Here is a 13,237-nt window from a genome sequence, read left to right as displayed (position 1 = left end):
AGGATGTGCGATGGGTATATGGGCAAGGGACTATGGGATGGAGGATATGCATGATGGGTATATGGGCACGGGACTATGGGATGGAGGATATATATTATGGGCATGAAACTATGGGATGGAGGATGTGCGATGGGTATATGGGCAAGGGACTATGGGATGGAGGATATACACTCACTGGCCACTTTATTAGGTACACCATGCTAGTAACGGGTTGGACCCCCTTTTGCCTTCAGAACTGCCTCAATTCTTCGTGGCAGAGATTCAACAAGGTGCTGGAAGCATTCCTCAGAGATTTTGGACCATATTGACATGATGGCATCACACAGTTGGCGCAGATTTGTCGGCTGCACATCCCTGATGCGAATCTCCCGTTCCACCACATCCCAAAGATGCTCTATTGGATTGAGATCTGGTGACTGAGGAGGCCATTTGAGTACAGTGAACTCATTGTCATGTTCAAGAAACCAATCTGAGATGATTCGAGCTTTATGACATGGCGCATTATCCTGCTGAAAGTAGCCATCAGATGTTGGGTACATTGTGGTCATAAAGGGATGGACATGGTCAGCAACAATACTCAGGTAGGCTGTGGCGTTGCAACGATGCTCAATTGGTACCAAGGGGCCCAAAGAGTGCCAAGAAAAAATTCCCCACACCATGACACCACCACCACCAGCCTGAACCGTTGATACTAGGCAGGATGGATCCATGCTTTCATGTTGTTTACGCCAAATTCTGACCCTACCATCCGAATGTCGCAGCAGAAATCGAGACTCATCAGACCAGGCAACGTTTTTCCAATCTTCTACTGTCCAATTTCGATGAGCTTGTGCAAATTGTAGCCTCAGTTTCCTGTTCTTAGCTGAGAGGAGTGGTACCCAGTGTGGTCTTCTGCTGCTGTAGCCCATCTGCCTCAAAGTTCGACGCACTGTGCGTTCAGAGATGCTCTTCTGCCTACCTTGGTTGTAACGGGTGGCAATTTGAGTCACTGTTGCCTTTCTATCAGCTCGAACCAGTCTGCCCATTCTCCTCTGACCTCTGGCATCAACAAGGCATTTCCGGCCACAGAACTGCCGCTCACTGGATTTTTTTTCTTTTTCGGACCATTCTCTGTAAACCCTAGAGATGGTTGTGCGTGAAAATCCCAGTAGATCAGTAGTTTCTGAAATACTCAGACCAGCCCTTCTGGCACCAACAATCATGCCACGTTCAAAGGCACTCAAATCACCTTTCTTCCCCATACTGATGCTCAGTTTGAACTGCAGGAGATTGTCTTGACCATGTCTACATGCCTAAATGCACTGAGTTGCCGCCATGTGATTGGCAGATTAGAAATTAAGTCTTAACACACAGTTGGACAGGTGTACCTAATAAAGTGGCCAGTGAGTGTATATGATGGGCATGAAACTGTGGGATGGAGGATGTGCGATGGGTATATGGGCACGGGACTATGGGATGGAGGATATGCATGATGGGTATATGGGCAAGGGACTATGGCATGGAGGATATGTATAATGGGTATATGGGCACGAGACTACGGGATAGAGGATGTGTGATGGGTATATGGGCACGGGACTATAAGATGGAGGATGTGTGATTGGTATGTGGACACGGGACTATAGGTTGGAGGATTTGTATGATGGGTATATGGGCACGGGACTATGAGATGGAGGATATGTATGATGGGTATATGGGCACTGGACTATGGGATGAGGATGTGTGATGGGTATTTGGCACTGGACTATGAGATTGAGGATGTGTGATGGGTATATGGGCACAGGAGTATGGAATGGAGGATGTGTGATGAGTATATTGGCATGGGACTATGGGATGGAGGCTATGTATGATGGGTATATGGGCACTGGACTATGGGATAGAGGATGTGTGTTGGGTATATGGGCACTGGACTATGGGATAGAGGATGCGTGATGGGTATATGGGCACTGGACTATGGGATGGAGGATGTGTGATTTGTATATGGGCAGGGGACTATGGGATAGAGGATGTGTGATGGGTATATGGGCACGGGACTAAGTTATGCTTATTAATTGGGCAAGCTTGTTTGTGCTGCTTCAAGTGAGTATCTCCACTTGTCAGGATGGTTATATTCATGTGTAGCTTGCTTGACATTTGTTATCGATCGTGGGTACATTTACATCTTCAAGCTCCCCTCCCCTTTTTTACACTCATGTCAGGTGGTGTGCTGTTTATATTAATATACACAGGTATATAATTACTGTTTACACATGTTTTTAATGTTTGTCATTGCTGTGTGTGCTTTTTGTACTCAAAAATAACCTTGCTATCTTTATATTGTTTGGTGATCCCCTTTAATATGGCCTATAATTTCTTTTTCTAGTGTAATTTGTTATAACTAACCACAGTTAGTTACAATGCCCGGGCAACACCGGGCTCTTCAGCTAGTGTTGCATAAAGGCACACGTTACTGTATCACTTCTGGTATGATGTGCATATTATTTTTTCTGTTATGGGGCTCATACACATTAAATAGCCCACCACTTTTCGGCAGGACTTGCCAAACATCTAATGTGTATGGGAAGTGTCACGGCTCTCACCTGATGGCTAGTATCTGGTCATGTTGGATCGCAACACACGTTCCTTTATTCTAACTGGAGATAAGCTTATGTCAGATGTGTCGATGTTGTAGGAGATTGACCTGTTTCACTCGGGCAACTATTATATTTATGCTCACAACATGAAGGGTCACCGCAAGAGAATTTTCACAATCAGCGCCATCTGCTGTATGCGCAACACAGTCTCCCGGCATAAGCCTGAAGTAGTTGTATACTAATACTTTAAAGGGGTTATTCAGGACTTTTATTATTTTTGTGTATGGGACTAAAAACTACCTACCTGTTCTGTATGGTGACCATTTATGCCAGCTCACCCGGCAATTCAATTCACCTCTCAAGAGCAGCATCTTCTGTTTCAGTCAGCCCTTTTGAAGGGACATCACTGCAGAGCTTTCCTAGTCTGCTCTGAGAAGGCAGAGATCAGTGCCAGGCAATAGTTGGCAACTACCTGCTTGTAAGTTCTTGTCCCAAAACGCAAAAATAATACAAGTCCCGGATAACCCCTTCAATGCTCGTTTAATGGAAAAAGCAGTCTAAGGTGTACAGCCAACATTATCAAATGGTCATGCACACCTTCTTAATTTATTCAATTACATCACCTCACAGGATAGAGGTTCATTTACAGAAGCACTCATCCTTCCATCAAAGTTTTTCTCTTCTTAATATACTGCAATCATCATACTATGTATCACTGTGTACTTACAGTTGCTCATTTTGCCTTGCTACCCAGCTAATTCTTCTCTTTTCTCTGCTCTATGTAGATACAGGAAGTCTCTTGTCCCTGCATTTATCATTTCCCTCTACATCTCCTGACTAAGCTTCTCCATCCTCCTCCCCTGCCAGGGACTTTTGCAGTGATTATGACTCATACAGGGAAAATTTACCTCCTGTTTATATATAAAGTCACAAAATTTTGTAATTTTAACACCTGTTCCTCCAAGTTCAGAAGAAATTGGCAGAGCTGGGGTGAAACGGGGCACGGCGGGGGCGTGAGGCCACAGCTCATCTAATTCATGACAACCTGTGGCATCCCATACCCAGAAATCTCACTCCGGTCACTGCCTGGAGTAACATTACTGGCAAGGCGCAGGCCTCTCATCAGACACTCCAAATTCATGAAGAGGAGTAGACCTCTTCATGAATCAGGAGCGCATGATGCCACCACACCCTCTCACGAAGACCCGCGAGAAAATTGCTGGTCTTGATAACTCAGGGTCAATGTCTTTTCAGTGGACAGCTATACTGTGGAATTAAAGGGATAATCTAGGATTTAGATATTAATGACCTAATCAAGTTCATCGATATCAGTTTAGCGGGGTCCAACACTGGCACCCTTGCCAATCAGCTGTCAGCAGGCCCTGTGACAGCTGGAAGTAAACAGAGAATAGAGCCAGGACACCACAGTTCTCTACACAGAGTACGACGCAGCTTATATTAAGGTGAATGGACCCCTACTGATCTGATATTAAGTATTGTTTGGATAGGTCATTAAGTCCTCGACAACCTCTTTAACAAAGGAGCTGATCAAAACATATCTGTTTAATATAGAACTACTACTTTGTCATTACAAATTATACTTAAAGAGGACCTGTCGGCAGATCAATGTGGTCACTTTGTGGTCTAACTCGACTCCTGCTTCACCAACGAGTGACCATTTATTCTTTTTTACATCCACCATACGGTTCCAAGGATATTGGCTTTTTTAGAGTTAATTTTAATGGTCTTTACTAAATGGGTGTAGCTCACATAGTAATTATACAGATCAAACTAAAGTCATCCCCCTCCGAAATTACTGTGAGCAACACCCCTTTGCTCACAGCACTAAATAAAAACATCCTCATCTGTGGAACCGTATGGCGGATTTGAAAAAATAAAAAAGTAGAATATTCAGGAGAGCAGTGGGAATAAAACAGGGGCACAATCTGGCTAGTTTTGACCTGGTAATGGAATCTGTTTAGATATCCACATCAATTTCATTTGTGATAAAAAAGCATAGCTGATTAATTCATGCTGAAGTTTATCCCCAATGAGAAAATACAAATCAGCAAGCCCTTCAGTATACTGGGTATAGGGCAATCACCTGCTATAATGACGATACACAAACTGTATGAAGTAAACATTATCAGCCACACCCTTAGGTGGAAGGTATGACTCGCTGCGGTTACATTGGCAATTGATGATGATGAGTTCATGTCTGAATGTGAGATGCGGCTCTGGTAACCATACCTGTGGGTTGGCAGCCATGATGGTATAGTTTCCGTCATCATCCAGGGAGGAGGCGGGCGTGTGAAGGGAGCAGGTCCCATCAGGTTCTCTCTGGATCCTGTAGTGTTCGCTTCTTTTTGAGATTTGTTTACCATCTTTGAACCAATAGATCTGCGGATACAGAGAATATAAGTGTGAACTTGTCACCGGATGGGCAAAAGGCGGGTATCAGTGCCAACATACACAGATATGGCAGCTGTAGGCCTAGGCAGCTGCTCATTTACTCCTTTATAGTCCGACACGTCAAACCAATGACGCAGGGATCCAAAAGCTATTTTAAACATAAAAGAAAAATGGATTTAAGAACTGCCAAGAATGATTATCTCTAAAGGTTACAAGACCTCATCCTGATGCTACCCCAATGGCATGAAATCAGAGTGGTGGATCTGTACTGCTTCAAAGAGAGGACTCCTGCAAACAGTATGACGCTCCATCATGGCTGCATCATAATAAGCCCAGCCTGGATAAGCGGTGTTACTCGGGATTATTGGGTCTCCGTGATTGCCTGACATTGTTTGATGGCGACATAACCTGGCCTACAAGCCGTTACCGTACTGAGGAGACGGATGCCAGCCATGTCTGTAGATATCGACAAAGATATTCTCTAAGCCTTGCAGAGTAGGTATGACAGCAGCTTTGATATGGAGTACCAGAAGTTTCCATCCTGCCGCTCATGTCCTACTACTGCTGCTTCATGAAGACGATGAATCATGTACCGTAATTGGACGCAGATGAAAGCACAATAAATCCTCCATCGTCCGTACTTAGCTGTACCTTCCAAGCCCTTGGCTGTATGAGCACAGCGCTCACTCATTGTGTTTGCTGTACAGGACGTTCCAAGTTTTACAAAATCAGGACATCGGTAAATGGTTATAGCCTGTAGGCAACATAAAGATCTCTCCCTTTGTTGTTAAAGGGAATCTGTCACCAGGTTTTTGCTACCTAATCTTAGAGAAGTATATTGTGGAGACAGATACCACGAATCCAGCAATGTGTCACTTACTGAGATGCTTGCTGTAGTTTGGATAAAATCACCGTTTTAATCAGCAGATTATCACTAAAGGACTAGTTAACCTGCTGTGAGGCAGTCCTCCATACTCATGAGCTCTAGTATAATCCTGCCCCATCACTGATTGGCAGCTTTCTGCCTATTCACAGCGTACACAGAGAGCTGCCAATCACTAGTGTGGGTGGGGATATATAGAGCTCAGTATTTAGCGAGCGGGAAGATCTGCAGCAGATAAAACAGTGATTTTATCAAAATTGCAGCAATCAGCCGAGTAAGTGATATATCGCTGGAATCAGGATCTCTGCTTCTTCATCATACTGCTGTCAAATGAGGTTGCAAAAACCTGGTGACAGATTCCCTTTAAGAGTTGCTTAAATGTTATAAAACACTGTAGTTATGTGTGCAAATTGCCTCTTCAGAAAGAGGACTTTTACTCTACAGCGCCACCTATTGGTAGCAGCGATCCTACAAGTCACAATCAACCCTTTAACGAGTCTTGCAATATGACTTAGGATGTAGTTATGTGGGAATTCAACTGCATTATAAGAAATTATAGTTCCTACATTGATTATGTGGTCATTTCACAAATATGCTAAAAATGGCTTCCCACGCACTGAGAGTATGAGGTATGTGGCAAGGCTTCTGCCCATCAATTTAGACAATACTGATGCTAATGCTGATCACAGTGTGGAACATGGCAGAGCAAAGTAACAGCCTGATGTGTTTTCTGATGATCAATTATTCTCACTGCGCTCACATACCATTAGGTAAAAACATGAAAACGTAGAACAATACAGCTCCTCACAGTCTCACTTCTGAGATAAAGTCTTTTGAATCTCTGACTTCAATTCCTCCTCTTACGCCTGTCGGTGTAACTACTACACTCCAGTAAGAGTGATCAGTCTGGTCTCAGATTGGTTTTGTCCTGACAGAAACATATTTAGTCCCATGGAAGTATCTGCACTGCATTTCTAAACTTTTGACTAGAGTTGAGCGAATTTGCTCCCTCTTATTCAGCAAGCTATAGCGCTTAATGAATAAGCAGCAGAGGGAACCCGGCTTCCTGGATCGCGCCCAACACACAGGCTCTCCGTGCATGTGCTGTGACTGTCACATGCAGCAGTGGCGCCGATCAGCCAGAGCCATCCAGGAAGCCGGGTTCCCTATGCAGCTTATTTGGTAAGGCTAAGTTCACACTTGCCTTTGGCTGGTCTGTGGAGGGCTGCATACTTCCTCCCTTAAGCTCTGCCTACGCTCCGCCTACTTCCACATGCGTCCTGCATACCCATCTTTAACATTGGGCACATAGGGACATGCGTTGTATGCGGATGCGTCCGCATGCAGAGTTTTAACGTGCCCGTCGACAGCACAGAAATGCAATATGTTAATAGCTTAAGGGAGGAAGTATGCAGCCCTACGCACACCAGCCATACGCAAGTGTGAACTTAGCCTAAGCGCTATAGCTTGCCGAATAAGAGGGAACCCTAACAAATTAGCTCAACTCTACTGTTGACACTAACTGTAACCAAGACCTTTACAGATCTGGAGATCTAGCAACAATTGGAATGTAAATTAGAATTTATGCTATATCAGCATAAATGGGTGTTGTAACACAGGACCCTCTTTATTAGCCGTAATGAATATCTGCTCTGTAGAGATGAGCAAAATGATGTGTGCCATAAGGCTTGGACTGGCCCACAGGAGAATCCTCCGATGGGACCTTGTGTAGGAGTGGTCTACCAGCCTCTTATGGAGCAGCACTTGACACAATATACTTGATTCGCTATGTACAGACAATGGCAGCATCTTATTCATGTAACAATCTACCAAATTTATTGCTATACAATTTTTTGACTGAGGATAAAAACATTTGTTGGAAGATAAAAAGCGGGGCCTTGGAGTTGATGTTTCTGGTGGGCCTTTGACACCTCAGTATGACAATGTGTGCTGTCCTGGCCCAGTGTCCAGTCATCTAAAGCAGCCAAACTTGGCAGTCTTCACCTCTGCATCCGCCATCCTGGGCCCCTCTGATGTTTCCTAGGCTGACAAGGAGGAGAGAACTGGACGCAGGCCAGAGAAACATGAACTCTACTGCTCTGTAACTGGCTGGCTGGCACTGGCTTACCCCCAAAAAAGTGGATTCTGGAAGTGGCTGCAAAATGATGCAAAAAGTGTGTGAGGAGACAACCCTTAACCCATTTTGCACAAACTATGGCTATGGTCGAAACCGGTATTGCAGCTCAGTCACTAATCACTTCATTGGGGATTAGCTGTAACGCTACAGAATGCCAAATGACGAGATTGCAGCAAGTGAAGGCAACCTAAAGGGTTTTATCCCAATAGCGCAATAGAACCGCAGCATTTTGCCACAATACGAATCTGTAAAATAAATCCTTACGGCCACATTGTGTGAACACAGTCTAAGGAGGGGAAACACATGGGCTGCAACTGGCAATGGCGATGCCAAAGAATTATGGCTGTTTGTACAAGGTATTTACTTAGATTCTCGGATTTAATTTGCGATGATGTAAAAGTGGGGATGTATGTAATCACATTAATTATATACTGGCTTTTTATATGCTTAAAAAACTTTCATTAGGCTTCTTGAAAGCACATCAGACATGTCCGAACCCTGCGTGGATGCTAATAGTTTACTGCTGGAATGTGCAGCGTATTGTCTAATAAACAGGTTGCTACGATACTGTTGCTGTGTCTGTAAAGTGTACGAACGCTGCAATCCACCAACCCTAATAATTTTCCCAAGGATAAGAAATATCCCTTTATGACTTTCATTGATCTCAAGTTTCTGAAGTGTAATGTGGAGAGAGGAGAAGAAAGGTCCCATTCACTGCAAGTAAAAAAAGCCTGCGAGGACTCAATAATGGGCGGATTTTTCTCGCACACCGCCGACTGCACTGCTAGTCTAGGATGGAACATTAAACATTTATTAAGGAGTATGGCCAATATGTCTTCCAAATACAACATGGACTGCAAATTACCAGAACTAATCCGACAAAAAATATAATTAAAATGTGCACATTTTTCCAGGTGGAAAACAAATTGAATCCTTCAGTTCTATAAAGTTGGGCTTATTGTTAAGTTTTGTCTGTTAGCCAACTAATGCAATACTTAGAATTGGTTCATGGGCGTATGTGACAGGTTTGCTTTTGTTGTGGTACATACTTCCAGGCATTGAGGTATTCATCTGTGGTATGTGAATGTACACTGCTTTTATTGTCTGGGGAAAGTCCTGGACATATTAGATATGCATTCTTCTCCATAATTAATATATTAATATTGCCAATTAAGCTTACAATGCGCTCTGATGTCCTCTCACTAAATAAAAGCTCCAGATACAGAAAACGGACTACACATAAAGTATCAGTACAGAATAATATAGTCACATAGATATAACTCCAAGTAAAATCAGCTAATATCAACCTATAAAAGTGCTTAAACAGTCTCATAAAGATGGCCTACGGAAGACCTGGGCAAAGTGGAGCAGACGGGCAGCATCTGGCCCTCCAGCTGTTCCAGTCTGCCCCGCAGACCGAGACAGACAATGTGCTGAAAACAGCACCATGCTCTCCCTGTCCCGATATGCAGGTAGGGGTGAATACATTGGTTTAGGACAGAGCCAGCAGCACCTTCTTCCTCCAATCAGCGTGTGCGAATGAGACAGACGGGCTGACATCAATACATCGCGTCTGCTTTTCAGAGTCGGTGTACGAGAGACCGGGAAAGAGACAAGTATGTGTATTTTTATGTGTAAGGGATGTGTGCCTGTATATATTGGATGTGTGCCAATATATAGGGGGCTATGTGAGGGCTCATACTGAATAAAGGGAGGGTATGTGGGGGCTCATTCGGTATATATTGCTACTGCTACACTCAGAAACCCCTCTAATCTTATTAATATTCCCTGCATGCCATCTGTCTCTCTTAATTGTGCACTTTGGAATTCTCGCTCAGTGTGTAACAAACTCTCCTTCATTCATGACTTCTTCCTTTCTAATTCTCTTAACCTCCTGGCTCTTACTGAAACCTGGATCCAGCAGTCAGATACTACCGCTGCTGCTGCTCTTTCATACGGGGGGCTACACTTCTCTCATACCCCAAGATCAGACAATAGAGCTGGTGGAGGCGTTGGTCTGCTCCTATCACCAAAATGTACCTTTCAGGTTATCCCTCAAGTACCCTCACTTGTCTTCCCTTCTTTTGAGGTCCATGCCGTCAGACTCTACACCCCCTTCTCCATGCGAGTGGCGGTGGTGTATCGTCCTCCCGGCCCCTCCCATCAGTTCCTGGATCATTTTGCCACTTGGCTTCCACATTTTCTCTCCTGTGACATCCCTACCCTCATCATGGGAGATTTCAACATCCCCATTGCTCTTCCCCTCTCCCCATCTGCTACTCACCTTTTATCTCTAACCTCCTCATTTGGCCTTTCGCAGCTTACTAATTCTCCAACGCATGAAGACGGAAACTCCCTCGACTTGGTCTTCTCTCGGCTTTGTGCAGTGGATGATTTTGCAAACTCCCCTCTCCTGCTCTCTGACCACAATCTTCTTTCATTCTCTATAAAGAACTGCCAGGCTGCTCAGGTCACCCCCACTGTCCAGACTTATAGAAACATACAGGCCATTAACACCCAGAAACTTCTGAAGAACTTGCAGTCTTCATTGGCCCCTATCTCCTCCCTCTCATGTCCTGATTCTGCATTGAAGCATTACAATGAAACACTTCAAACTGCCCTGGATGAATTTGCACCCCCTATAAATAGAACACCACAACGCAGACGGCCACAACCCTGGCACACGGTGCAAACACGTTTCCTGCAGCGGTGCTCCAGGTGCGCCGAACGTCTGTGGAGAAAATCCAATCTACACGAAGATTTCATCCATTTTAAGTTTATGCTTAGAACATACAACACTGCCCTTCACCTCTCCAAACAAACCTATTTCAACACCCTCATCATCTCACTGTCCAATAACCCGAAACGTCTCTTTGACACTTTTCATTCTCTACTCAATCCAAGAGTACAGGCCCCAACCACGGAGCTCCGAGCTGACGATCTGGCCAATTACTTCAAAGAAAAAATTGACCAGATCCGACAGGAAATTATCTCCAAATCCCCTCATATCATGCACTGTCCTCCCTCCCCCACTGCATCTAACTCACTCTCTGATTTTGAACCAGTCACAGAAGAAGAAGTAAGCAGGCTCCTTGCATCTTCTCGCCCAACTACTTGCACCTTTGACCCATTTCAGTCACATCTCCTCCAGTCCCTTTCCCCTGCTGTCACCCCTCACCTAACTAAAATATTTAACCTCTCTCTCTCTTCTGGTATTTTTCCCTCCTCATTTAAGCATGCCATCATACATCCACTACTTAAAAAACCATCCCTCGACCAAAACTGTGCCGCTAACTATAGACCTGTCTCTAATCTTCCCTTCATCTCTAAACTCCTGGAACGCCTGGTCCACTCCCGTCTTATCCGCTATCTCTCAGAAAACTCTGTTCTCGACCCTCTCCAATCCGGTTTCCGCTCTTTACACTCCACTGAAACTGCCCTCACTAAAGTCTCTAATGATCTGCTAACAGCTAAATCAAATGGTCATTACTCCATGCTAATTCTCTTGGATCTCTCTGCAGCATTCGACACTGTGGATCATCAGCTCCTCCTCACTATGCTCCATTCCATTGGCCTCAAGGACACCGTTCTCTCCTGGTTCTCCTCCTATCTCTCCGACCGCTCCTTTACTGTTTCTTTTGCCGGTTCCTCCTCCTCTCACCTTCCCCTTACTGTTGGGGTTCCTCAAGGATCGGTTCTAGGCCCCCTCCTCTTCTCCTTGTACACTGCCCCTATTGGTCAAACAATCAGTAGATTTGGTTTCCAGTACCATCTCTATGCTGATGACACCCAATTATACGCTTCTTCTCCTGACATCACGCCAGCCTTTCTAGAAAACACTGGCGATTGTCTAAACGCTGTGTCTAATATCATGTCCTCACTATATCTGAAACTGAACCTGTCAAAGACTGAACTCCTTGTGTTTCCTCCCGCTACTAATGTACCTACACCCGACATTGCCATTTCCGTCTGTGGTTCCACTATTACTCCCCAGCAACATGCCCGCTGTCTTGGGGTCATACTTGATTCCGAGCTTTCCTTTGCCCCCCACATTCGATCACTGGCTCGCTCTTGTCATCTGCACCTCAAAAACATTTCTAGAATTCGACCTTTTCTTACTTTTGACTCTGCAAAAACTCTTACTGTTTCTCTTATTCATTCTCGTCTCGACTATTGTAACTCTCTTCTAATCGGTCTCCCTCTTACAAAACTCTCCCCTCTCCAAATCTGTCTTGAATGCTGCAGCCAGGATCATATTCCTCACCAATCGTTACACTGATGCCTCTACCTTGTGCCAGTCATTACACTGGCTACCCATCCACTCCAGAATTCAGTATAAACTTATTACCCTCACCCACAAAGCCCTCCATGGCTCAGCACCACCCTACATCTCCTCCCTTGTTTCAGTATACCACCCTACCCGCGCCCTCCGTTCTGCTGATGACCTGAGGTTAGTATCCTCAATAGTCAGAACCTCCCACTCCCGTCTCCAAGACTTTACACATGCCGCGCCAATTCTTTGGAATGCACTTCCCAGGTCAATACGATTAGTCCCCAATCCCCACAATTTTAAGCGTGTCCTGAAAACGCATTTATTCAGACTGGCCTATCGCCTCAACACATTAACCTAACCTATCCCTGTGTGGCAGAGCCAAAAGTTTTACCATAACCAGGTTCCCAGCATCATGTTCCCACATGCTTTATGCATCCATTAGCCCTCTGTGTCTGTACTGTTACACACTTAACATTATGGCTGGTCCATACAATCAGGGCAACTGTTACCACCCACCTTTCGTGTCTACCTCTTTCCTCATAGACTGTAAGCTTGCGAGCAGGGCCCTCACTCCTCTTGGTATTTGTTATAATCTACTGTATGTGATTATTGTTATGCTGTAATGTCTATTGTCTGTACAAATCCCCTCTGAAATGTAAAGTGCTGCGGAATATGTCGGCGCTATAAAAATAAAATTTATTATTATTAATTTATTATTATTATTATATAGGGGGCTATGTGAGGGCTCATACTGAATAAAGGGAGGGTATGTGAGGGCTCATTCGGTATATAGGGGGCCATGTGAGGGTTTATAAAGGATGACAGCATACTTAATTCTGCTCAATATCAAGTTATATAATTTTAAATTGAGATTGATTGTAAGTTAATATTAATATTGATGAGAATTAATTTCAGCCTATTGGATTGGCCCGCCACAACAGTTACGGTCTCTCATATGACCC

General features: G+C 44.4%; 1 protein-coding gene across 3 annotated transcripts in view; it reads right to left on the bottom strand.

Moving 5' to 3' along the window:
- PALLD (palladin, cytoskeletal associated protein) overlaps window positions 1–13,237 on the bottom strand; it is a 260,746-nt gene that overhangs the window by 21,284 nt on the left and 226,225 nt on the right. For all 3 annotated transcript variants that reach the window (XM_073577130.1, XM_073577139.1, XM_073577147.1), the window contains one exon: window positions 4,821–4,970. In XM_073577130.1, coding sequence (XP_073433231.1) covers window positions 4,821–4,970 — 150 coding nt within the window. The remainder of the gene's footprint in view (window positions 1–4,820; window positions 4,971–13,237) is intronic.

The sequence above is a fragment of the Dendrobates tinctorius genome, unplaced genomic scaffold, assembly GCF_039654945.1.
Source record: "Dendrobates tinctorius isolate UK_male_01 unplaced genomic scaffold, ASM3965494v1 ptg000008l, whole genome shotgun sequence".
NCBI classification, from domain to species: Eukaryota; Metazoa; Chordata; class Amphibia; order Anura; family Dendrobatidae; genus Dendrobates; species Dendrobates tinctorius.
The sequence above is the reverse complement of the archived record's forward strand: the minus strand, read 5'-3'. Positions and strand labels throughout refer to the sequence as shown.